At 33.8% G+C, this 27904-nt stretch overlaps 1 protein-coding gene across 2 annotated transcripts in view; it reads left to right on the plus strand.

Moving 5' to 3' along the window:
• ODR4 (odr-4 GPCR localization factor homolog) overlaps positions 1-23832 on the plus strand; it is a 38568-nt gene extending 14736 nt beyond the window's left edge. Inside the window, exons 6-14 of one of the 2 annotated variants that reach the window (XM_069544146.1) lie at positions 143-179; positions 946-1086; positions 2370-2465; positions 3302-3370; positions 7539-7667; positions 8460-8568; positions 12352-12537; positions 21218-21328; positions 22466-23832. In XM_069544146.1, the coding sequence (XP_069400247.1) occupies positions 143-179; positions 946-1086; positions 2370-2465; positions 3302-3370; positions 7539-7667; positions 8460-8568; positions 12352-12537; positions 21218-21328; positions 22466-22533 (946 nt within the window). In that variant the 3' untranslated portion in view covers positions 22534-23832. Of the gene's footprint in view, positions 1-142; positions 180-945; positions 1087-2369; positions 2466-3301; positions 3371-7538; positions 7668-8459; positions 8569-12349; positions 12538-21217; positions 21329-22465 lie in introns of both variants that reach the window. The other variant, XM_069544147.1, reaches the window with a different exon arrangement.
• The last annotated feature ends 4072 nt before the right edge of the window (positions 23833-27904 follow it).

The following is a 27904-nucleotide window of genomic DNA, read 5'->3' on the forward strand; positions in this document are numbered from 1 at the left end:
CCATGAAGTGGTATGATTTTGTAAAAATTTGGATGCGTATATTTTGGTTTTATTTTTGGATGGGTCTTTTTTTGGATTATTAAGAATTGCTTTTTTTTTTTTTTTTAACTTTTTTGGTTATTTCTATCCTTAATTAGTAAAGAATATTTTGTCGAACTTATGATATTCATGATCCAAAGGTAAGAAAAAGTTCTCTTTATAAAGACTTTTCTGTGTTGCAGACTATTTTTAAATGAAAATCAAATTTTTGTTTTAATAATTCTCAATGCTGTCTGTTATTGACGTCCACAAGCACCCATAGTTTTTTATTTTGAAATATGCTTAATTTCTTTGCAGACCAGCAAAATTTTTGTTCTGTTTTATTGTTAGAATATTTTTGTTAAGCTCTCCTTATCTTGTTTATGGGTCCAGAATTATATTTGAGAGGCTTGTAGTAAGAGTCTCTAGGCTTGTGGGAGCCACAGTGCCTAAACAAACTGTCTGTACTCAGAGGAATCCAAACTAATCCTTTGCTAAGGTGTTGAAAAAACAGTGGAAAAGTGGCTGCAGTATTTTGTTAGCAGGGATAGGACAGAAGGAAAACATCTGGCACCTCATATAGTTGCTCAGTGGTTATTGATGCCACATCAGAAGCTTCAGAATTGACTCTGGTGAAGCTGCAGATGAGAACCACAGGACCAGAGGACTTGCCAGAATTTTAAACCAGCCTTTCACTGGGGGAGGGAGTTGCCAGGATTGCCTGGGATGTGTTGAAGAACACCAGACTTTTAATGCATGCTTTATTTTTATTTAGTTCTAACCTATTGCTCTTTGATGAAGGAATTTGGCCAAATATGTTGGATAACAACTTGTATGAATTAGTAGGCTGTACATTTTATGATGTTTTATTGCTCCGTGTGTTTTACATTAATCACGTATTTTATGTTTTCTTCTCCTTTGCTAAAGAGTTCTGCAAAACCGGCAGATTGGAAGTATCAAAATGGACTATCAGCTTCATGGCTTTCCTTAGAGTGTACAGTTTATATTAATATTCACGTCCCGCTGTCTACTACTTCTGCCAGCTATACTCTGGAGAAAAATACAAAGGTATCAGAATAAAATGAATTTTCTTTAGTGATTGCTGAATAGATGATCTGCCTTTATTCTGGTTGACTGTGCTGTTCATTTTAGAATTTTGAAATTGCATTCTAATTATAATATTGTTACAGGTAACTGATTTGTTAGTCCAGCCAGATTAGAAATTTAGACATGGGACAATGTCATCATACTACCATATTTAGCATAATAATAAGTGCTTCATAAATATATGTTAATTAACATGTAATATGTACATTGTCTTGGAGAAGGAAATGGCAACCCACTCCAGTATTCTTGCCTAGGAAATCCTATGGACAAAGTCTGAGCCTGGTGGGCAACAGTCCATGGGGTTGCAAAGTCGGACGTGACTTAGCAACTGAGCACATGTACATTGTAAAATATAACTATGTAAAAAAATACACTGTTTGGTCTTGTTTGTGTTCACCTTTAGTTGTTTAAAAAAATTTTTTTTTCATTAAAATATAGTTGATATACAATGTGTTGATTTGTACTGTGGCATCACTGATGCACTAGACATGAATTTGGGGAAACTTTGGAAGATGGTATGGGACAGGGAAGCCTGGCATGCTGCAGTCCATGGGGTTGCAAAGAGTCAGACACAACTGTGTGACTGAACAACAATTTCTACTGTACATCAAAGTGATTCAGTTATACATGTATATATACTCTTTTTCACGTTCTTTTCCATTATGATCTGTCATAGGGTATTGGATATAGATTGAAAGTTTGGGATTAGCAGATGCAAATTTTTATAAATAGAATGGACAAAAACAAGGCCCTACTGAATAGCACAGGGAACTATCTTCCTCTTAGTTTTGTTTTCCATCTTCCAGTTATGTTTTGTAATTCTGTACCATTCTTTTGTTCATAGCTTTTTTGTCTTTTTTCCTGTTGAGGAGGTAAATGGAGCTGGTTTATTGTTTCCTCTTTAATACTGTTTTATATATTTGTTTGAGGCGCTTTCTCTTTTCTTACTTTTTTTAACAGAAATTACTGAATTTTATTTGACTGATTAAGCCACCTAAATCTGTGATATGTATGTTAGTTTGGGAAAAAGATTAGAAAACTACTATTTAATATGGGTAAGGTACTAAAAATTTGGGGTATATTTTTTTGTTGTTCATGATACTGAATTTAAATGCCACTTTATTGAAACTTAGGGATATTTATCATTAATATTTTAGGGTACTAGGTGGGAAAAAGTAGACTCAAGGGAGTTTAACTGAGATGGCGTTATATCTGAAAGATGTTCATGTTGTGTTTCTTTTAAGAATGGACTTGCACGCTGGGCCAAGCAGATAGAAAATGGTATTTATTTGATTAATGGGCAAGTTAAAGATGAAGATTGTGACCTATTAGAAGGACAGGTGAGTCACAAGAAAGTCATCTTATGAAATTATTTGTGCTTAGGGAAAAATAAAAGCTGACTTATCTTTAGGTATTTAGGTCTTACTTTCATGAAAACAATTTTTATCTACTTCTTATTTCTAAGGTCTTTGAAACTAAAGGGCAAATGATTATCTCAGAAAATGATAGATTATTTCTGAAATCATAAGAATTTTGAAACCTGCAGGAGAGGGTGTCATCTAAATTTCATCTGATGTCTACTTTGCAATCTGCTTACTTAAAACTAAAGTCGTATGTTCTGCCCTGATAACAGTTTACATACTAAGTTTGGCCATTTTATAAGGAGTGTGTATGGGGGGTCTTCTAAAATATCTTTGGTCTGAAGAGGAACTTTGGTGATTTCCCCCTTTGGAGCAGGGCTCAGTGAGCTTAATGTAAAAAACCAAGTAGTAAATATTTTAGACTTTGTAGGCCATGTGTTCTCTCTTACAGCTATTCGGCTTTTCTGCTGTAGCGTGAAAGTGGCCACAGACAATACATACATGAACAATCTTGGTTGTGTTCCAGTAAAACTTTATTTACAAAGACTAGAGGTAGTTTGGATTTGATCCATAGGCATAGTTTGTGAATCCTTGCTTTAGAGGAATAAAAGTAGGAGATGAATGGTTTTTAAGGGTATACATTAAATTTGTAGAATATAGAATACACAAAATAATGTACCTATAGAAAAGACTAACGTAAAACAAATAGTAAGACTTTTTTCTCCTCTCAATGTATGTTGGATAGCTCCTAAATTATCTTTCATGTTTCACTCCAATCTCAACAGTCTAATTTTTTAATTTCTGTGTCATTTCAGAAAAAATCTTCTAGAGGAACTACTCAAGCAGCTAATCATTCATTTGATATTAGAGTGCTAACACAGTTGGTAAATATTTTAAAATACTCCTTATCTAAAATTAAAATGCAGTATTTCTTAGCATAAGCTTAATGAAATCGTTTTTTTTTTTTTAAGTGTGTATTAATTTTTTGGCTGTGCTGGGTCTTTGTTGTTGCTGCATGGGCCTTCCTCTAGCTGCGGTGAGCCGGGGCTACTCCCTAGTTGCAGTGCTCGAGCTTCTTGTTGCGATAGCTTTCCTTGCTGTGGAGCACAGGCTCTAGGGCACATGGGCTTCAGTAGCTGCGCACATGGGCTCAGTATTTGTGGCTCCTGGGCTCTAGAGCGCAGACTCAGTTGTGGTGCACGGGCCTAGTTGCCCTGTGGCACATGGGATCTTCCAGGGTCAGGGATTGAACCTATGTCTCCTGCACTGGCGGATAGATTCTTTCCCACTGAGCCACCAGGGAAGCTGTGTTTCTCTTTTTATGCTTGTGATTAGAGAGTCAAAAAATTTTTGAGATGTAAAAGAGACTATAAAGAATGTTCCGTTCAAAGAAAGTTATTTCCAAGAATTTATTCCCAAGTTGTTTGTTGTAATAAAATCTATTGGAGTGTATTGCCTCAAGACTATTAAAATTTTGACATCATGTAGCTAGCAGTTAGGGAAAAAATGTACATATGTGTATGTATATATACATACATATGTGTGTGTAATATTTTGTATGGTAAGTTTTGTGAGCAGAGTTGTAATTTTCTTAACTTAAAAGATGTGTGCAGTGATGTGCGAAGAGTTGTTACGTACCTAATTTGAAGCAAATCTATATCTCTGTTTTGGTAAAAATCACACAATATTAGCAAGGTTTCTACTTTTATATTGTTGCTTTACTTTACACATGTCTTCTCAGAAATTTAAATTTGGATAATTATTCTTAAAAGTATGTGTACATTTGATTTTAGTCCTGCTTGAAATTATCCTTGAAGCTTGATAGCGTGTAAAGTACATTCATAATTTTAGAAAACTTTTCATTTCAAGATTATACTGAAAATGTTGAAACAGGGAAATGCTACCAGAACTTGTATTTTTTTTTTTTAACTTAATAAAATAGACTTAAAAGCCATTTGTCACAGGAGGGTGCTTTCATTGCTGCTTTTCCTTCTTTGTGTTTAGCAATAGAACATTACTAAATTGTCAGACTTACGCCACTAAGCATTTCTCAATTTTTCTTCTCAAGACCTTAAAAGTATTTTTAGCCTTTAGTTTTCGTCCTTCTTTTTCGTTTTAGAAGTGTTTTTTTAAGTTTATTCCTCTACCTGTATGCTTTTTACTAGTTATACTTACATGACCTCTGTGTTTATTAAACAGTTCAATTAAAATTATTTCAGTTATAGAATTGCAGTTAAAAATGTCTGGTGAGTGGGAATATAGAGAGAAGAGTAGAAGGTAATATCATGAGATAATTTATTATATAATAAATAATAAGTAGTCAGTAAGTATTTGAGGTCACTTTTTTCACCCTCTATCAATTTTTGTTGATTCTTTCTTTGCAGCATAGCTCATCTTTTATTTTATGGTCCCATTGCCATTAGCCTTACAATCTAATTGTTTTACCTAATTCATCACAAGGAACTTAGTCTCTCTCTTTCCATTTATTCTTATCCAAAGTGATTCATTCTCTGAATCCTGATACCTTTGTTTGTATATTTCCTGGGATATCTTTCATATTTCTGATCTGTCTTGTATATTACCTCAGATTATCCTTTCGGAATCACAATTTGCATTCATTCACTGTTAATTTACTTATTAGTTTTTTTTTCCAATTAATATTAAGTGTATATAAGGGGCAGACACTAACTGTGTTATTCCCCTTGTGTAAAATTCCTTAATTGCTCTATATGTACTAGTTCGAATTCTGATTCAAGGCTTTTTGTGGCCTCAGCATGCCTTTTCATTATTTTCTAACTTAACTATTTTAGATGTATGCTTTCCATACCTTTAAAGTTCTGTGTATTTCCCAAGTCATCTGTATTATCAGTGCCATTTTTTCCCTTATTATCCAGACTGTCAAAGTCCTACCTGTACATTAAGATAGAGCCGAAATGTTACCATTTTCATGAGGTTTCACTTGGTTACCATAACCAGAGGGATCTTTTCTTTTCCAGAATATAATATCAGCGTCACAGAAATTCCTCCACTTAATGAATAGGTTAGATTTTCAAAGTCTGCTAGCTGGTTTGTTCCGAAGTCCAAAGAAACGAAGACGGGTTGACATTTATAGAACCCAAATACATTTCCACCAAAAAGGAGTGAATCAAGTCCTTTTATCTTTTAAAAAGTCTTCTCCTTGATATGTGTGTGTGTATAGTCTTTTATATATACAGTGTAGTCAATTTTGGAAAATAATGTTCTAATTTATACATATATAAATATATACATATATAATATACATAGATAATATATATGTTGGCACTGTGCTAATATGTACTGTAAATTAGATATTAAATATGTAAAATGGGGCATTATTCTTCTACAGTAGAGTTATGTTTAGTGGATGAAGGGAGCTCATTACTCCTCCTCCACTCCATTTATTGATTTATCAGTGATCTCTACAAGTATCATAGGAGGCTTATTCCAAAGAGTACCAGCATTGTTACCCTGTTACTTCATTTAATGATTGACAGTTTTGAGCAGACCTGGAACCTTCTGAACTGTTTGGCCTGTGACAGATTTTTTTACCCAGACCTTGATTTTTTTTAGGCTTACATTCTTTAAAAAAAAAATTAGCTTTTGCCTGAATTACATTAGAGTCACTGGCAGACGGTTAGTTAGCAGTGGTTAAGTTGCATGAATTGTCTTTTTTCTTCAGAGTTCACTGTATTGTGGTTTTTTAACAGTTATTTATTTATTTATTTATTTTTATTATTTTTTATTTTTATTTTTATTTTTTTTAGTTTTTTATTTTTTAAATTTTAAAATCTTTAATTCTTACATGCATTCCCAAACATGAACCCCCCCTCCCACCTCCCTCCCCATAACATCTTTCTGGGTCATCCCCACGCAGCACTGTTTATTTATTTATTTTTGGCCGCTCTGGATCTTCATTGCTGTGCGGGGTCTTTCCCTGGTGGGCCGAGTGGGGGCTACTCCTGCAGTGCAGGGGCTTCTCAATGCTGTGGCTTCTCTTGTTGAAGAATAGACTCGAGGTGCAAGGTCTTCGGTAGTTACACCGTGTGGACCCAGTAGTTAACGGCAAATAGGCCCTAGAGCTTGGGCTCAGTCGTTGGGGCGGATGGGCTTAGTTGCTCTGTGGTATGTCGGCTCTTCCCGGATCAGGGACTGAACCTGTGTCCCCTGCATTGGCAAGCGAATTCTTAACCACTGGACCACCAGGGAAGTCTGTTGTTGAATTGGCTTATTTCACGTGCACTTAGAATATATATTTGTACCATGTCCTTTTTTTTTTTTTTTAAGAATCATGATGTTTGTTTCCGGTATGATTGTACAGATCTCTAGTAGTACTTTTGAAGTTTCACTGCTCTCCTTGTTTTGGCACTTGTTGAAATGATAAGGTTAAAAATGTCTGTGAAAAAGCTCAAAGCCAAGCATGAACTAATACTACTTAGATTAGAAAAGAATGGGTCTATGAGATGAAAGTGATGATCACTGGTATCGTTCTCTGGTGACAGACATAGTTGACCTGCGGAGTCTGTAACATTACTTTTGATTTATGAAAGTTATGAGTTGAAAGTATAAATAAATGAATGTTTATATGTTGCTTGTAATTTTACTGTATTTATCACATCCTGCTCTGTATTTCAGTTATTTTTTTTGCAGATCTTGCATTACATACCTTCTGTTACTAGATCATGTTTTCTTTTTACAACTTTTCATCTTATTAGTACTTATCTGAGTTATCTGCAAATAATATATGTTTAATGAACATATTGAAAGAATATAGGTATTATAGGTAGTTATGTTGGTAAGAAAAATTTAGATGTAGTGTATTTAATTTCAGAGTATGTTCAAAATACTCAGAAAATAACATATAATTTATAAGGAGAAATATAATGGCCTTCTAAAATTTATGAAGAATATTTTCAGACACCTAGGTCATTAAAAATTTCTTCTTGCTTCATGCAGTGACTTATATAATGTTTAAATATTTCATATAGTTGATAATCATTGTCTATTAGAACTTAAACAGATTTTGTCTTTCAGCTTCTGAATTCAGACCACAGATCCACAGCCATGGTCCAGATCTGCAGCGGCTCTGTAAACCTTAAGGGTGCTGTGAAATGCAGAGCTTATATTCATAGTAATAAGCCCAAGGTTAAAGATGCTGTGCAGGTACAAAAGGAAAACTGGTATATGAAAGAAGCATGTTAACATAATTATTAAAAAATCCTAAAATTTTAATCTTTTTTCAGTCTCAAGTTTCATAATTAATTTGATTTTAACTGATAAAAGTCCAATCTGTTGGGCAGTCCAGCTAAACCACATGATTCATCCGAAGATTTTCATATGTAGAATGTCTTATTTTTGATATATAGAATATCCTTTATAAAGTGATGATTATACAGGTTTATTGTGTTCCACAATTAATACTGTACATATCAGTGCATTTGAAATCATTTCTTATGAGGGAAATTGAGCTTTTTAATAGCAAGAAAAATGCTCCTAGGAAGCATTATTTGGTGGTGTTCTATAACCTATATAATTTAGAAGTTTAAAAAATGATGATGACTGGCACTTTTGTTGTGGTTATACATTTTCTAATTTGGAGTACTAGCATTATCGTTGAGAGGCAAAATTTCATTCATTTTTATTTGGTTTAAATTTACTGTATAGATGAAGTTTAGGTAAATTTGCTGTTAAACATGGTAAGCATGTTAAATAAATGGACCTTAAAAAATGAAATGATGTGTCAGTTATTTTAGTGGACACGTTTATACACGCGTGCGTGTTCAGGTGCTTCAGTCGTGTTCAGCTCTTTGTGACTCCATGGACGATAGCCCACCAGGCTCCTCTGTCCATAGGATTCTCTAGTCAGTTATGTGGGAGAGGGGTTGATGATAAAATAATGTGAATTTAAAGTAATAGATCTTATTTCTCATTGCGCTTGTCTTTGTTTTTCCGTAGGCCATGAAAAGAGATATATTGAATACAGTTGCTGATCGTTGTGAAATACTATTTGAGGATCTGCTTTTGAATGAAATTCCAGAAAAAAAAGTTATGAGTATAAAATTAAGTACTGTTTTTGCATGTGTTCAATCTATATACTAGGATGTCAAGATCACCTTTTTTACTGCATACATCTATTAAAATAATGTCATCATTTGCTTTTCTTATTTAATGAAAAATTTCAGTTGCCACCTAAAGAAAGTTTTGAACGCCTTGTAATAGCAAATCTGTCAACATTTAATAATTTTAGGGAAGATTAAAAAAAAATTCTGTTTGAATTTTTGTCAGAATGGATAAACTGTGTTACATTTTAAAACCATTATTTTTTATGAATACCTGTGAAGTTTTTTTAAGAACTTATTCATGAACAAAAAATTAATGCATTAGTGTTCAGCATTATATATAATAGAATCTTTAATAGGTATATATGCAGTTGATCATATTCTTTTCAGTTTTTTTTTGGTGTGTGTACTAGTTTATATACTTTTCATCCATGTTACTCTACAGACTTCATTAGATTTAAAAAAGGCTGGTCCTGATGTCTTAACCGTATATAATTCCATCTTTTGAGAAACATGAACAATTTATACTTTTTCACTAACTTGTACTAGAAATCTTTTATTTTTACTCAAAAGGAAGGTTATCATATTAAGTATGCTTTTGAAGCTACACATTTATCTACCTTTCTGTATTCAGGTGTGAGTGGATTTGCAGTTCACAGTTAAATATGTACATAATTGAAACATACATATTAGTTTTTTAAGGGAATGTGTTTATTTTTATAGGAAAAAAAACATAGCTCCTGTGTATTAAATAACTTCTCTTAGTTTTAAGAGCCTGTGTATCAGATTTGGTGGACTGCTTATATTTTTTTTGTATTCCCAGTATAATAATATCTGGAATTTCCAGATTTAACATATATCCTTCATGTACTTCACAAATAACTGAAATTCCATTCACGAATAATATATCATTTTCCTGAGACATGATTTTAAATTTTACATGGAGCTATTGGAATCAGAGTTTTATTTTGGGAAGTATGTAAAGCCTGATTACTTAGCCACCCAATTAGTCCACCATTTCTGTGGCTTTGTTTTTGCTGCTTGACTTCATGTGTGTGCTAATTCTTATGATATTACGAATTACTCTACTTGCTGAGTAACACTATATGTTACAACTGAACTATGAATTTTAGGATTTTCAGGGACATGGGGATGTACCCACCATTAATGTCAAAGATCTACTGTATTACATATATTAGTTAAATATTCCCTTCCATTACAAATGCTTAATAAATAGGGTATCATAATACTGCTTTGGTATTATTTCATATTAAGTGAGTTAGTATTTTGAAATTTTTGCTGATGTCCAGTCAGTAAAGTTAACTCTAATAGCAATTGTTTATAGATTATATTTTAAAAAGAAATCAAGTGTAAATAAACATTTTTGAACTGTAGTTATAGGATAATTATTCCAGTAACATGTCAGTATATCTTAGGATATCAAGGTAAAAAATATATTGCAAGTATAATAACACAACATGTAAATTTTATAGTTTAATATATATACACTACATTTTAGATCTTAGGGTTAGTTCTCATTTTACTTAGCTTGTCTTTCTTATATACTGGTAAGATCTTGTAGATTTGTAATATGGTAAAATCTAGAATATATACTATGAAATTAAACTGGAGTATATTTTGCATGCATAAGAAAATCTGCAAAGGGCATATTAACATTACCTTTGTAATCTTTAACGTAAACAGTTTTTAAATTCTGGCTATCCAGATGAAAGAACTTAAAATTTAAATGACAGTTAAAAAAAAAACAAAGGACTCCACTTGGTCCTTTTGCTTATTGTGGCCTTCCTCTTCTCTTTCCCTTAAGAAGTATCCCAGACCTTCTTTCTCTGTCAGCCTACATTCAGTCCTGCCCACTTACTCAGTAGATGACACATGAAAACTGAGGTCATCGATCGTGAAATCTCTTACCCTCTGCCATCCTTCCCTCCACATCCACCTATACTACCTGTCCTCTCAGAACGTTTGTATTTCCTTTTTGCCTGTAGTCATGGTTACACTCTCTTAACCGTACTTCTCATTCCTTCATGCGTTAAGAGGCAGCTTAGATATCACCTGTTCTGTAAAATTTTCTGTAATACTCCAGTATGACTTAGGATTCTATACTTAATCAGCAAAAACTCAATTCTTATCATATCGACTTAACTGTAAATGTTTTTATCTGTTTTGAACTTATTTAAATAATTTTGAACTAAATGCTCTGCTATGGGAATATGCCTAAAGGATTCTTTTTTTAAGTACTTTTTAAGATGTGCTGTTTTAAAAAATATCTCCCCTCCCATTTTAAACCTCAGATGAGCTAGAAAACTTGGTCTTATTTGGGTAATAAATGGTTAATCTAACTTTAATTTTAAAATTATATTTTTCTTTTTATACTTAGTAAGTTATTTAAGTATTGCAACCAAATCTTTAACATTTGATTTTATAAGCAAACATATTTGTCTCTTTTTCAGTCAAACCTAGAATTAATGCAATTTTAAGTAGTTTTAAAATTTTGCATGCCAATTAAACATATACATTAGCACCACCTTTGAAAGTTTTGAACTTAACCTGTTTCAAGAATTTATGCGCCTCTCCCCCCAAAAAGAAACTATGGCCCAAAATAATAGTCGTGACATTAATGTTTGGGTGGGTGGTTTACATACTCCAGTGCAAATTGCAGTAATGTAATTGTACAGCTAGGAGGCAGTCTGGTCACAGAGTAAAACTGGCCCAATTCTCATGTTAAAGCAATGTATTAAGCAGAATCTGGCAGGAACAGCTAATTTAAGCCATGGCATTTTCTATGACATTTAAGGCATTCTTCAGTGTCATCTGTTATAAAGCTAACGCTTGTTTCTTAACAATGAAATGTGAGTTACTCTTAAAGTTAGGCCTGGTTTTCTACTTGATCTGAATATCGGAAGCTTTTTAAATCACATATCCATTGCTGAAAGTCATTCTTTACACAAAATCTCTTATCTTTTTTGATACTTCCTCAGTCATGGTGTTGTGCCAAACAGTAATTATGTGTTTATGTGGATCAGTGGACTATGTTAGAAATTGAGGGAAATGTGATTATTGAAAGAATGAAATGCTCATTATTTACTGACATCCGTATTATTTTGTCTAAAAATGATTTAAAGCTGTTCACAAAAAGGCATTGCAAGTTAAAAAGATGAAATAAGTGTTAATTATGAGAATGAGGCAAAGGGAAAATGAAAGCAAAATGGGGTCAGTGGTGAGATTAGTACAGAAAACGTGTATATCTTGATATCCTATGCATGCTTGATTGGGGAGCTATATCATGTAAGATGAAGTCAGTGGTGAGATTAGTATGGAAATGAACGCTATCATGATCTATACATTTAATGTAAGTCAGCCACTAGTTTGTCTCTAAACTTGCATGAAGAAGGGAAAAATTATTCAGAAATTTCAGTATTTATAAGGTTAAAACAAACGAGAAAAACAACAAGTTCTGAGACCAGGGACAAAATTGTTTCCTGAGTATTTTTTCATAGAATAGTGAGTAACATAAACATGTATAATCAACAACATCCTCGGAATGAAGGCAGTGGTGAGTTGATATTTTATGGAGGAGTATCATTTAGGTCCCTTGCGGAGGTCTTAAATATTGAGTTAAAGAATTCAGTAAGAATTTTGTATAAGAACAGTTAGAAAATGAAAAGACCTTTTAGGTTTTATTTATTTTGACATATACTTACATATACTTATATTTATCACTGATACCAGTGACAAACCTATCTAAATATTGTTTCTTCTCCTTTTAGATTCTGAAAAAGAGTTCCACATTCTCCCTCACCGAGTTTTTGTCCCCATTCCGGGATCCACTGTAATGTTATGTGATTATAAATTTGGTGATGAGTCAGCTGAAGAAATAAGAGACCATTTTTTAGAGATGTTAGATCGTATGATTCAAATAGAAGATTTGGAAATTGCAGAGGAAATAAACACAGGTAATTATATGAAGTTATTTAAGAACCAGATTAGAGTTGGTGATAGACAGGGAGGCCTGGCGTGCTGCGATTCATGGGGTCGCAAAGAGTCAGACACGACTGAGCGACTGAACTGAACTGAACTAAAGGTTACTTATGGGACATCTAGGTTAAGCATCATGTCTGTAGATTTCTTTCAAGCTAGTCCTATTTGATATTTTTGAGTCATTTAAAAATGTGTCTGTTTAATTTCTACATAGTGTATAAGCATCAGGGGTTTCTTGGAAAATTGTTATCAGAATTTAAGATACATTAGATTTTTTTTCAAGCCTAGACTTAAATAGGTAGAAATGTTCAGTCTTAAATAAGTAGAAATGTATAGATTTAAAGGATTTCTTTTATTCTAAGTGAAGTTTTCTCAGAATCCATATATCTTTAATTGTTTGGTTAAGCATCAGGTCACAAATTTTTTTTTTTTTTTAATGTCTTCAGACTGTTTGCTCTTATTTTCCTGTCCCCTCCGTATAATTGGGATGCCAGGCTAAAATGGGCAGGTCCAAAATTTAGATCAAGATTATTTTTACAGAGCATAGATTTGCCATACTGAGTAATTGTGTAACACATTCTCTGTCTCTAACCATCACTTTCACATTTGATCTTGCATTTTAAAAGTCTTTGTTTTGTTTTGTTTTGCTCTGCTTGCTCTGTTTTTGTTTCTAGTGAGAGCAGAATATGAAAACATGTCTATAAATAAATGTATAAGTATATACAGTCTTCCCAAAACATTAAAAAAATGCGATAAAAATATTACTTGCAGATATCCATAAATGTGTAGTATGTAGCCATTTTTTAAATCAGTCTTGAAATCTCTGATATCGTAGTATAAATTTCATATCATTTTTCTGTTGCTTGACTAATTCCAACCCCCCACAAGAGTTGGGTGATTGAGTCTTGTTTCTATTGTGAATAAAGTAAGTGTTTAGATGATGAATTTCTAATCTGTCAGTAAAGCCTCAGGCTAGTTGGAGATCACCAGACTTGTTTTTTCAACAGCTCCAGGCTCATATTAATCATGTGGAACAGTAAGTTTGTTTTAAAGCAAAACAAAAATAAAAACCTCTAAATTGCTAAGTACCAGATGTTAAAGCTGCAGGTGTGCTTCAGTCCCCTGAAAACTAATATTTTTAAAGGTATAGCTATAGCATATTCTCTGAATGATAGATTTTGAGGCAGATTGGTAGAAAAGTTTGCTGCTTTGTGAAATATGTTTTTCTAGATGAGCGACTACTCTATTTCTGCCAACCGATCTTAGAATCATGAAGGCAGAGATTTTTGTTTGCCTTTGTTCTTGGTCACCTCTGATGTTGATTACTTGAGTAAGTTACTTCTGAGTTCACAGATTCAACCAACCATGGATTGCCTTGTACTGTAGTGTGTATTTATTGAAAACAATCTGCATATAAGTGGACCTGTGCATTTCAAACCCATGTTGTTCAAATGTCAGCTGTACTGCTTCTTTATTGAGGTCTTGCTTTAAGTTTAAACTGAGGGCAGTTGTCATGTTCTAAATATTTCAAAGCCGAATACTCCCAAATGTCTTTAACTGTTCTTATTATTACTGTTTCTAGACCTAATTTTTCTTTACCACCTTTCACTGCTTTCATGTTTAGCACTTTACTGAGAATCTAGCCTTAACATAGCATAGGTCCACAGTAAATATTTGTTGACTGAACAGATTGTTGATTTTGTCAGTCCTGCAGTTTGGGATCCAAAAATCAATAAGATACTGATCCTGTCTTCAAGGAGCTAAACAGCATTTTTTTAACCTGTGTAGATACTTTTACGTGCTCACATACTAGCTCAGTCTGCCTGGATTCCTCCATTATGTCTAATTATAGTTTTTTGCAGCTTCTTTGCATTATTTCCCACTCTTATAATTATTGATGAGTATCAGTTGCATGTTCAACAATGTTAATCTTTCACGTAAGACCATAGGATTCTTGAGAGTAAGTGTTGCTCTGAGTTCCATGCCTAAAGCATGATAGGTATTCATAAATATCTGTTACTAACTGAATGACATAGACTGAATATGTCAATTTTGAACACTGTAGCACATCTTTTTTCATACTTACTGTATGCTTTAAAAATTGTAAGCATACGCCTAGCTAGATAGAAGGTTTTTAAAGTTTGTGTAGTGTGCTACACTGAACATGATGATTTTAAAAGGATATAATAGCATAGCTCTATGGCTTAATAGTTTAGAATGTTTTAAGAGATGCAGAACATTAAAACGTGACAGCATGTGACACTTAATTGTTGCCCCATAAATGTTAATTTTAGTTTATAGCATTTAGTATGTCTATTTATTAGATATTTATTAGGCATTTGCTCTGTTCAAGGCAGTGTTATAGGTGACAAATCAAAGGTCAGATTCCTGTCCTCAAGAAGCCTGTAATCTGACTTGGAAATAGAATTGTATGCTTTATTAATTAATTACTACATGCAGGCCATGTAGTAAGGTCCTAGGAGTAACGAAGAACTCAAGAACATCAAGATTACTGACAGGACTTTAGGGTCTCCAGTGATTTGGTTGTAATAATTCAGTCAGAAAAAATACTTTGATGACAGGTGAGCAGTAACCTGTAATCTTTGGTGACAAAGGTTTGACATGAGTGTTTTCAAGTTTTAGTAAATTCTTTTGTTTTTTTCATTCTTTATTATTACTACTTTTATGTTTTGCTTTAACTAGTGGTTAGTTCTATAATAGGAGAATGAACAGGGAATTATCAGAACATTTAGCACAGGAACTATCCCTATAAGTGATTCAGAGAAAGCTTCAGAGCAGGTGACTCTTGAGTTCATTTTGAAAGATGAATACAGTAAAAGTGACTCTAAGCTGTTTAGGAATTAAACACTTGGATCAGATGTACTGTGACCAAAAATAAGATTTGTGTATTATTTTTGCTTTATCAGGTACTTGTTGAATTTGAAGGAATTAGTTATTTAGTTTTTTAGAAGCAAAATATATTCCCAATTATGGAATAAGGGAAAAACATAAACATTTTAATAGAAAAATTAAGTGCTTTTACATAAACATTCTATTAGTTTAGAATTATCTTCACTTTTGCATTTACTTATTCATTCATTTATTTGTTCAAAAATATTGGATGCATAATTTTACCAGTTGCACATCTGAGTCCAGATCTGCCAGTTACAGCTTCAGTTCAGTTCAGTTCAGTTGCTCAGACATGTCTGACTCTCTGCAACCACATGGACTGCAGCAAGCCAGGCTTCCCTGTCCATCACCAACTCCTGGAGTTTGCTCAAATTCATGTCCATCGAGTAGGTGATGCCATACAGCCATCTCATCCTCTGTTGTCCCCTTCTCCTCCTACCTTCAATCTTTCCCAGCATGAGGGTCTTTTCTAAGGAGTCAATTCTTAACATCAGATGGCCAAAGTATTGGAGTTTCAGCTTCAGCATCAGTCCTTCCAGTGAATATTCAGAACTGATTTCCTTCAGGATTGACTAGTTAGATCTCCTTGCAGTCCAAGGGACTCTCAAGAGTCTTCTCCAACACCATCAATTCTTTGGCGCTCAGCTTTCTTTATAGTCCAACTCTCATATCCATACTGGAAAAACCATAGCTTTCACTAGTTGGCAAAGTAATGTCTCTGCTTTTTAATATGCTGTTTAGGTTGGTCACAGCTTTTCTTCCAAGGAGCAAGCGTCTTTTAATTTCATGGCTACGTCACCATCTTTGGTGATTTTGGAACCCAGCAAAATAACGTCTCTCACTGTTTCCATTATTTCCCTATCTATTTGCCAAGAAGTGATGGGACCAGGTGCTGTGATCTTTTTTTTCTGAATGTTGAGTTTTAAGCCAACTTTTTCACCCTCCTCTTCCACTTTCATCAAGAGGCTCTTTAGTTCTTCACTTTCTCCCATAAGGTTGGTGTCTTCTGTGTGTCTGAGGTTATTGATATTTTCCCGGCAGTCTTGATGAACACTTAAAGCTGTGTAACCTTAAACAAGTCCCCTTTGAACCCCAGGTTCTCATGGGGTTGGTATTAGAATTTACTAAAAATGTTAGAATATATTCTGAACAGAAAGAGATATATGAATGTAAGGTGATACTTACTAGAATTATTATAAAATGTTAAAGAATGTACCTTCTGAATTATAATTAAGTCAATAATAATAAAGTATGAGATTAATGCTATATAGCGTGAATATATTTTCCTAATTATTTGAAATTAGGGTTTCCATGGAAAATCATGAAAAGTGGAGCTCAAATGTTCAAATTTAGAGATTGAAATCAATGATTGTACATTTATAATTGTTAAACTTGTTATAAGTATCTAGCTTTAGTCTCTAAGTATTTGATGTTATTTGCTTATTTAATTATTTCTGTTCTATAATATAGTTGCCAAGTAGTTGCTATGTTTAAAACACATATTTTGCCAGTAGGTATTTTAAAATAACTTAAGGGATGAAGAACAATTTGTTTGTCAAAATGACTCACTTAAGGTGAAGAATAACTGGCTTTAAAATTTCTTAAATGTATTAGTCACCTCCTAGTAGATATTAACTTAATAATTCAGATGTACTTTATTTACAGTATCAGCTAAAAATTTGGAGACACACCTTTAAAATCTGGTGGAACCCATCTTTGGTAATTCTCTCTTGGTATCAGAGGTGAAATTAATTTTTGTTGTTTGGTTAAACATTGATAATAAAGGAAAACAAGTAATGCTGAAGATGTATTTTCATGGCTAAATCACTGGCTAATGAAACCTTATTAACTTAGGAGTTAGGGATCTGGAAGATGAAAGATGACAGCTAAGAGTTTAAGTTCTAACGTTTCATTTTAACTTTCTTCTAAATAGTCCTACTTGTCAGCAGCTCGGAATGAAATTGAATATATCTACAACTTAGCGTGTATTCATCATGTCCTTATTTTCTCTTTTGTTGACAGTTGCTTAAGAAAGATTGCTTTCTCCCATGAATAATTTGAATTTGTCTGCAGTTAAAGTTATCTGGTTTTAAGAAATGATTAAGATCTAATTTCCTTTTGAATCACATGTTGTTTGCATTTAAAGTTCAGATAACACTAAGGTGTTGGTAAAACTACAGTGCATGAGATTTTAATTAAATTCTATATGCCCTCATAGGGACTTCCCTGGTGGTCCAGTGGTTAAGATAGACTTCACGCTTCCATTGCTGGGGACATGAGTTCAGTCACTGGTCAGGGAACTAAGATTCTGCATGCTGCACAGTACGTCCAAAAAATAAAATAAACGTGTATTAAAAAACAATTCTACATGCCCACACCCAAAACAGACACGAATTGTTATGATAAGGATTTATTCACTCTTGAAAAATGCTCTTCTTTAGTAAAACTGTCTCAAATTTGTATCAAATCCATATAATTTTGTATGACAGATTTTAAAATGAAAATAGAGCTTGGAATGTCTTTTTTAAAGAGATATAAATTGTTTATACAAAAGATTTGACTTCTTTGAGCATTATGTTCACATATAACTATTCAGTTTTAAAGGTGTAATGCCATGAAAAATAAAGCCATTTTTGTGCTGTTTATAAATACTGAAGTAAAAAAGTAAAAAAAAAAGTCTCCAGCATATAAGTTAAATAAGTGCACTTCACACTTCATCCATTATTTGTGTTTATATCTGAGGTAAAGATTTTAATGGCCCAAAGAAAAGCTTTAAGCAGTGATATTTGCTAATAGAAAAACCAAAGGTGTGTGTATGTTTTTAAAATAAATAAAATTGTACTTGCATTCAACTTTTAGACCTATGGATGAAGTTAGGGAAGCGTTTAAGCTGGTGAGCTAATGTAGTCTAGAAGTAAAGTGTTAGGGTGATAACTGGGAGCTATAGAAATATAGAAGACTGAATAATTCTGGAGAAAGTTCATAAGAACAATTTGTTGGTCTTTGTGACTGATCTGATACGGGAGTAGAACAAAATAGAAAAATGTTTTGTGTTCATTTTTAAAGTACTTTAGTCATATGCTCAAAGAGGAAAAAAAAAGAGTGGTTGTGCCCTTGATTCTAATGAGGTGTGGCTACTGAGGATTATTTCTCAACATGACAAACTTTTCTTCCTGAGAAATTGATGAGTAGCAAGCAATTTTGATATCATAGATAATTATTTCAATAATTTTATGTGTCATCCTTGTAAGAGCATCCTCATAGATGTGCACACAGTATCAGTTCAGTTCAGTTGCTCAGTCATGTCCGACTCTTTGCGACCCTGTGAACCGCAGCGTGCCAGGCCTCCCTGTCCATCACCAACTCCCAGAGTCCACCCACACCCATGTCCATTGAGTCGGTGATGCCATCCCACCATCTCATCTTCTGTCATCCCCTCCTCCTCCTGCCCTCAGTCTTTCCCAGCATCAGGGTCTTTTCAAATGAGTCAGCTCTTCACAATCAGGTAGCCAGAGTATTGGAGTTTCAGCTTCAGCATCAGTCCTTCCAATGAACACCCAGGACTGATCTCCTTTAGGATGGATTGGTTGGATCTCCTTGCAGTCCAAGGGACTCTCAAGAGTCCTCTCCAACACCACAGTTCAAAAGCATCAATTCTTCGGCCCTCAGCTTTCTTTATAGTCCACCTCTCATATCCATACATGACCACTGGAAAAACCATAACCTTGACTAGACAGACCTTTGTTGGCAAAGTAATGTCTCTGCTTTTTAGTATGCTGTCTAGGTTGGTCATAACTTTTCTTCCAAGGAGTAAGTGTCTTTTAGTTTCATGGCTGCAGTCACCATCTGCAGTGATTTGGGAGCTCAGAAAAATAAAGTCAGCCACTGTTTCCACTGTTTCCCCATCTATTTGCCATGAAGTGATGGGACCAGATGCCATGATCTTAGTTTTCTGAATGTTGAGCTTTAAGCCAACCTTTTCACTCTTCTCTTTCACTTTCATCAAGAGGCTCTTTAGCTCCTCTTCACTTTCTGCCATAAGGGTGGTGTCATCTGCATATCTGAGGTTATTGATATTTCTCCCGGCAATCTTGATTCCAGCTTGTGCTTCTTCCAGCCCAGCGTTTCTCATGATGTACTCTGCATATAAGCGCACAGTATATTGGGATACAAAAATGTCTATGAAAGATATTTCAATCCCAAGCAATAAGATATTTTACTTTGAATTTAAACAGTATTTACTGTTTCTCACTCTGCTATTCTCTAATCTTTGTAAATATTAATAAAGAGATCAATATGAAGTGCAGTTGATCCTTGAACCACATGGGGATTTAAGGGCACTGACCCTCCCACAGTCAAAAATTGCATATAGCTTCACAGTATGGGCAGTACCGTGGGCTTCCCAGGTGGTGCTAATGGTAAAGAACCCGCTTGCCAGAGCAGGCAGACTTAAGAGACGTGGTTTTGATACCTAGGTTGGGAAGATCCCCCGGAGAAGGGCACGGCAACCCACTCCAGTGTTCTTACCTGGAAAATCCCATGGACAGAGTAACCTGGTGGGCTACGGTTCATGAGGTCACAAAGAGTCAGACATGTCTGAAGTGACTTAGCACACATGGGCAGTGCTGCATCCATGGATTCAGCTGACCATGGATCATATAATATATATTTAGTGAAAAAAAAAGTCACGTGTAATTAAATGGATCCATGCAGTTCAGACCCGTGTTGTTTAAGGATCAACTGCAATTGCTTTCTCTAGAACAGCTCCCTGCTATCCCCTTTTGAGGCAAAGTAGGGAGAATGGTTGCAGGATCCCCCCATGCTTCAACCAGAGTAATTCTGTTTTCATCTGTTTCACATACTGGGATTTCCTGTCTGATTTTTTAACACTAGTTTAAAAAAGAAAACCACTTGTCTATGTGATCCCTAAGAATGTTTTCAGTTCAAAAACTTTTTAGACAGTTTTAAATAAATTCAGCTAGGCTAGCCCTCACAAATTATTGTCAGCATAATGAAGTAGGAAGAAAACTTATACTTGAATCCTCATTCTGTTGCTTATGATGCTCAAATATTCACTTAGTGTCCCAGATTTTATTTTTCAGCTGTAAATGAGATAATGTACGTACTTGGCTTAACATTGAGTTGTTTTAAGGTCAAATTTATGATCACATTTTGCTTATATATTACAAATTTCAGGTGATCTAACTGTTTCTGTAAATATTTTAGGTATGTAAGGTCTGTCCCATGGACTGTAGTTTGGCCCATGGGTTAGTTTGCCAGTCCTTGCTTTTGTATTAATATATGATTGCTTAGAATGATTAATCCAGAACCATCAATAAGTATATTATAAATTAATCCTAGTTAAGAGAGAAGGTTACCCTGTCTGTGTAGTTTGATTTTTAGTATCAGTTTATCTCTACTATCATATGGTAATCAGATTATAATTTGTAGACATCATTTAGAACTAGCTGTATGGCTTTTTGATATCAATCAGTTATGAAAGTATATAAAGTATTTTAAAAAGTATATCAGTCTGACATATAGTCCATGAAATTTAGTTCACCTACACTTAATAAAGAGCAAATTGTTATTTTAAAGTCAAGTGAAAAAAATAAATTTTTAAAAAAGTCAAGTTGAAGGAAAATGGAGCTCATTGTGTGTTTTTTATAGTGTTCTTTAAAGGTTATTTTTAAATGGTAATTATTCCCATCTTACTTAGTATTTATTATTATTATCTTCTTACAGCCTGTATAAGTTCCTCTATGGATACTGAAGCTTCACTGGACAACACAGATGATGAACAACCAAAACAGCCAATTAAAACTACAATAGTGTTGAAAATTCAGCAAAACATAGGTATTATATTTCTTCTATAAAATTGAAAAGATGATATTTTGGACTTGCATTTTTTTGTTACTTTAAAATTATTTTCATTTTGTTTTCTTAAAAGAGCTAGATTAAGCTAGTACTAAATACTGTGGAAAGTGGCAGAAAGATTTATAAAAAAAGCATTGTCCCAAGTGCTCTCAAAAATGACACTTCCTATTAAATGTTTTGGTGTTTTTAGAAGAAAATTATATTGAGTTTTGGGGATCAACTATAGTAGTGCCAATGTTTTCCAAATTGGTGTTCCCAGGATTGCTATTATGAAAGATTTTGATAGATATTCTATGAAAAGAGTTAAATTCAAATCTGAAAATTCTAATGCACTTTAATTTTAAAGTTTCCAAGAAGTGTGGTGGTCACTTTACAATTTTTCAGACTTACTGATAAAAGAACATGTGACCTGTTGCTTAGTTAAGACTTTCGGCTGACTGAGAGTTAGAAGCCAGAAACTTCAGTTTTTTTTCATGTCACTTAACTCACTAGATGAACTTAATTACCTAAATTTTTTGCACCTGTGTTTGTGTGTGTCTAGACTACTATGGTCAGTTTTGTTGTTTTTGTTTTTTTAACTTGAAATGCTCAGGGAAAAAATTAAAAATAAAAGTTGCCAACATAAGCTTAATGATTTTTAGATTTTAGTTTCTGTGGTTTTTGATAGCTATATAAATGACTTTGCATTGTGATGTCTCTTTGGTTTAAGCTAAGTTGCATGAGATGGCATGGCTGAAATGTCAATATAAATATTTATAGAAGCCTTTTAAAGTATGTGTTAGTTTGTCTCTTAGATTGTCTCTTAGATGTGTATGAGTGCACTTGTGTATAAGAAAAGATACTTTTTTAAAAAAAGAAGAGACACTTTTATTTTAATGGGTCAGAAGTAGATTACCAGTCCAACCTTTGTAAAATATATTTTCAACTATTGCTATATTTTCCTCTAAGATTTTGCTGGCTTTCAGTGTCTGTATATGTGTATGCATATGTATTTGTGTTTGTGTATTGTTATTGTTGTTTAGTCCATCAGTTACCTGCATTTCAAAGCCTAGGAGCAGTTCAACCTTTCTTTTGCTCATTCCATTTCCATTTGTTTTGTGTTTGTTTCACTTTTAGGTGTGATTGCAGCATTTGCAGTTGCAGCCCTTGCTGCGGGTATCTCCTTTCACTACTTCAGTGATTAGGTTGAGGCACAGAGAGCTTCCTGATCATCCAGAGAACAGTGACCAACAATTATGAATCATAAAGATGCAAACAAGCCATCTGCATTTAAGACAACAGCAGCCAGATCTGCTGCCAGATTCCTGTTAGATCTGTTTCTGACTAAAATGAAATCACCAGCTGCCTTGTTTAGCCTTGCTTCTATAAATTATAGGTGGCTCAGGCTTCCAAGAATAAAGTTATGCATCTAGATGTAAGTTGCATATAACAAATTGTTATTGTCTGTTTTTTAAAATGTTCAAGATAATGGTTTGTTTTCATAGATTTTAGTTCTGTTGACCTGAACTACATATTGATCAGGACATTGAAAATTTGAACTGTCAGGGCTGTCTGAGTATCTTAGTAGTAGAATCATAAGAGAAATTTCTACGAGATGGGGCAACAGCTTATTGGGTAAGTTCGTACTTTGTACACTCAGTTCCAAAATACTGATTGAGTTCCAATTGAGAGGTAGGAAACCTCTCCATACCTCTTTGAATGAGCAAGGATTGTCGTAAATCATGAGCTTTCTCAGGTTATCAAAGGTATATCAGGTTAGTATATCATATATTAAATAAGACTTTTGCTTCCAGTAGTACTTTAGGTACTGCAGAACAACTAGATCTTGAATAAAATCTCCTTTGAATCCATTAATAGGCTCAAAGAAGGTAGGGGAAATCGCTAAGAACCATACCTCTAGTTTCTATTTCCTGACGAAATGAACACATTTTGATCTGTAAATTGTGACAACTCCGTTAAGCCTAAAGTTTGGCAGTAGTTGCCTGGATGGCAAATACTAGTTGCAGCATTGCCATATGCCGTTCTCCTCAGACTGGAAACAACGAGATAAATCTGAATCTGAGATGCCCCATCCAGGACAACTGAAGTAGGCCTCAGTTTGCAATACCCTATAGTTCCTGGTAGAAACAAGATGTAGGTCCAAGATTCCCATAGATTAAGATAAAACAGCATTATTTCATGACTGGAGATCACTAGCTACAAGTGGAAACTGGCTATTAATAGCATGAGGAAGAATCCATAGAAATAAACTTTGGATTCACTTTTCCAAGGTCTCGTCATCAGCACACATGAAGGATGGAACTACAGGCAGATCTGAAAAGAAATGAAACTGCTAGATAAGAAATATATTACTTGCAATTTAAAAAAAAAGATACACATGTTGAATATGATATTAACTCAGCTGAATAGTCAATAAATAAACTGGAAGCTAGATACAAAGAAATTACCCAGTGTGCAGCAAGAAGAAAGAAGGTGCCAGAAAATTAAGGAGAAGGAATTAAAAAATTATTAAGAATTAAATTATCAATTTAATTTAATATTAAATTAGAGATGTGGAAGGAAAAATTATGAAGGCTAGAAGTACCAGCAGGAGAGAATAGAGAAGACGAAGTGGCAATATTTGAAGAAGTAACAGAATTTTCAACATTGGTTGGAAAAACACAAATTCATAAATTCAGGAAGCACAATATATCCCAAGCGTATATAGATGAAATCTAAGCCTAAATTCAATGTATTATAACTGTGAGATACCAAACAAAAGATTATTAAAGCAGTCAAAGTGAGGAAAACATCATGAGTGAAGGCAAGACAGAACTTCAGAAGGCTTCTTGATAGCAACAGGGACTCCAAAGATGGTAGAATAGTGGCTGCAAAATTCTGAGAAAAAAATTATCAACTTGGAATTTGTATGAAGCAAAACTGAAATAAGGCTCCATTCAAATGAAAAACAGATTTTACCATCAGTGGAACTTCATTAAAGAAATTGCAAAAGGATGATCTTCAAGAAGGAAAATGATTTCAAAAGGACAGCCTGAAATTGAAAAACTAGTAAGCAAATAAAAACATGTAAATCAAAAGTGTCTTTTGTATAAAACAATTGTAATGAAGTGTTTATAAGAAGCAAAATTGTAATTAAATAAAAATATTTTATGCAATATTGATTTGGACTTTTAATGTAGGATATAATTGAAAAACTGAATAATAACTTATAAGATGGGAGGGGAGTGATTAGAATTAAAGTGTTCTGAAGTGTTTTATTATTCAGAAAATGGGTTAAGATACCATTTAACTTTGAAATTATGTTAAACATGTATCGTAAAATTTATAAATGCTAAAATAATAGATATGAAATGAATAGTTCCAAAGAAAAATTTAAAAATATGAACTAGGAAGACAAGTCAATAAAAAAAGGAAAGAAATTAGGGGTGGGGGAGGGATAAAATTAGTAAGATAATAATAATAAGTCAAATAATAATGAAAATACCTATGAATAGGTTAAATCCAGTTAAAAACATTGATTCTGTTTTTTTGAAAATCTGGTATAGGCTGGATTTTTTAAACAATATAAAAGATGGGCAAATAGCAAAAGAAAATGTAGATTTGCTGCTATCAAAATTAGACTTTATGATAGTATTATTAAAGATGGAGAAGACCTCTAAATAATGGTAAGAGGATCAACTCATTAGAAATATATATATATAATTTTAAATTTCTATGTGTTTAATAAAATGGCCTCAAAATGTGTAATGCATGCGTGCTAAGTCACTTCAGTTGTGTTCAACTTTTTGCGACCTTGGGCAGTAGCCCACCAATCTCCTCTGTCCTTGGGATTCTCCAGGCAAGAATACTGGAATGTGTTGCCTCCTCCAGCGGATCTCCTGACCCAGAGATCAAACCCACATCTCTTATGTCTCCTGCATTGGCAGGCGGGTTCTTTACCACTAGTGCCACCTGGGAAGCCCAGGCTAAAGCAACAAATGGAGCAGCAATCAGAAATTTTAACAGCTTTCAGTTACTAACAAATCAGACCAAGAAAATGAAGACACAGATTTTAATAATGCAATTAACAATATTGATTCAATGACCACATTTAGAATGATCAACAGAACATTCTTCTTAAGCATTGTGTTTTAGCAAGAATTGGCCATTATTAGGTATGAAGAAGTTACAATAAATTTCATAAAGTTGGTATTAAATGAATAGAGATAAATTAGAAGTTGGTTGTTTTAAAAACTAATAAAAGTTATTTTTTAATCATGGCTTTACAAGGTTAAAAAAGCTTCATAGATGAAAGAAAAAAGCATACTTAGAACCTAATTATGTGTTACATTTGAAAAAATTGAATGATGCACCAGAAAGTGCACTTAGAGGACAATGATTTTAAATGCTTAAAGGCTAAGTGTATAACTTAGGAAAAGATTGACAGAATAAACACACTATAAAGCAGGAAGACACAGGAAAGGGGAAGAAATCAGTGAGTTAGAAACCATAGAATCACAATGTCAATGTTGTTTTCATGACAAAACAAATTGGTGTATTTGAGTAAGAAGAAAACAAGTCTAAGCAACATAAAGATTGAAAATGGAGTCTTAACCCACAGCAGAGATGAAAATGTAGACTACCAGGAGCATTTCTAATGTATTTGAAAACAGACAAAAGAGACAAGGTCTAGGAAAGTACCTTTCCCTTAAATTGGCTGAAGAAGAAATAGACAGGCTACATACTACTTACTCAGTAGTATTGAAAAGAAAGTACTTTTAAAATTTTTGATAACATCCAAATGTTTTACTTCCCTTTCAAAGACTGTGCTATTTGAACATTTCATGCAAACTCAATAGATAATGAGGGTACTCTTCAGCTTAATTTACAAGGCCTATGTAGTTTTTATTGATACTAGAATCAGACATTTGGTAGGAGAAAAGGAAATGGCAGACTTAACAGCACTTACTAACACAGATCCGAAAGTCAAAAGCATTACTGATAAACTGAATTCAACATTATATAAAAGGGATAATGCATCATGATGAAGTTGTATACATTAAAAATGAGGAACATGACAAGGATGCTTATTATTACACAATTTCTATTCATCATTGTCCTGTAAGAAAAAGAGCAAAAGAGAAATGACATTTTAAGAGGGTGTGACTAAACATATGAAAAGATGTTTAATTTCAAGTGATCAACTAATTAAAAGACCATGATGAATACTATCTTACATCCAATAGATGGAAAAATTAAGAAATAATGACAGTACTAATGAAGATGCACATCAAGAAGATTTCTAAAGGTGGGGTTGTAAACTGGTACACTTGGGAAAGCAATTGGGCATTATCTTGAATAATTAAGGATTCATGTATTCTAAAACCTAACCATTCTGCTCCTGCATGTGTACCTTATATTTGTGCATATGTGCGCAAGAGTACATGTGTGGGAATGTTAAGGCAGCTCTGTTCGTAGCCACCACTGACAAGAAAATAAAAAGTTGCAGGTTTTGTAATTTTATTTAGCAGTGAGAATGACCTGAGAATAAAGGGATGATTAAATAAAGCAAGACTTAGAAGCCTACATGCCGTTTTTATAAAGCTTAGAAACAAATCTAAGCTATATTATTTTGGAATACATATATTTGTGTAAAAGCTTTTTTTTTTTTTTTTTTTTAAGTAAAAGAGTTCAACATTCAGAAAACAAAGATCATGGCATCTGGTCCCATCACTTCAAGGCAAATAGATGGAGAAACAGTGGCAGACTTTACTTTTTTGGGCTCTAAAATCACTGCAGATGGTGATTGCAGCCATGAAATTAAAAGACGCATACTCCTTGGGAGAAAAGTTATGACCAACCTAGACAGCATATTAAAAAGCAGAGATGTTACTTTGCCAACAAAGGTCTGTCTAGTCAAGGCTATAGTTTTTCTAGTAGTTATGTATGGATGTGAGAGTTGGATTATAAAGAAAGCTGAGTACTGAAGAATTACTTTTGAACTATGGTGTTGGAGAAGACTCTTGAGAGTCCCTTGGACTGCAAGGAGATCCAACCAGTCCATCCTAAAGGAAATCAGTCCTGAATATTCATTGGAAGGACTGATGGTAAAGCTGAAACTCCAGTATTTTGGCCACCCAATGCGAAGAGCTGACTCATTTGAAAAGACCCTGATGCTAAGAAAGATTGAAGGTGGGAGGAGAAGGGGATGACAGAGGATGAGGTGGTTGGATGGCATCACTGACTCAGTGGACATGAGTATGGGTAAACTCTGGGAGTTGGTGATGGACAGGGAGGCCTGGTGTGCTGCAGTCCATGGGATTGCAAAGAGTCAGACACGACTGAGCGAGTGAACTGAACTGAACTGAACTGAAAGGAGCATGTAGTAAGAATTCATGGTTACCATTTCAGAGTGAGAGGGAAGCAAAATAGGTGAGAAGGAACAAATGAACCAATTAGACAATATTGGTGATGTTTTAGTTCTTGGGTTGAAATGAGCTTTTTTAATTGAAGTATAGTTGATTGATTAGTATTGTGTTAAATTTTGCTGTAAAGCAAAGTGACTCAGTTATACAC

Source organism: Ovis canadensis, chromosome 12 (genome assembly GCF_042477335.2).
Source record: "Ovis canadensis isolate MfBH-ARS-UI-01 breed Bighorn chromosome 12, ARS-UI_OviCan_v2, whole genome shotgun sequence".
Taxonomy (NCBI): domain Eukaryota; kingdom Metazoa; phylum Chordata; class Mammalia; order Artiodactyla; family Bovidae; genus Ovis; species Ovis canadensis.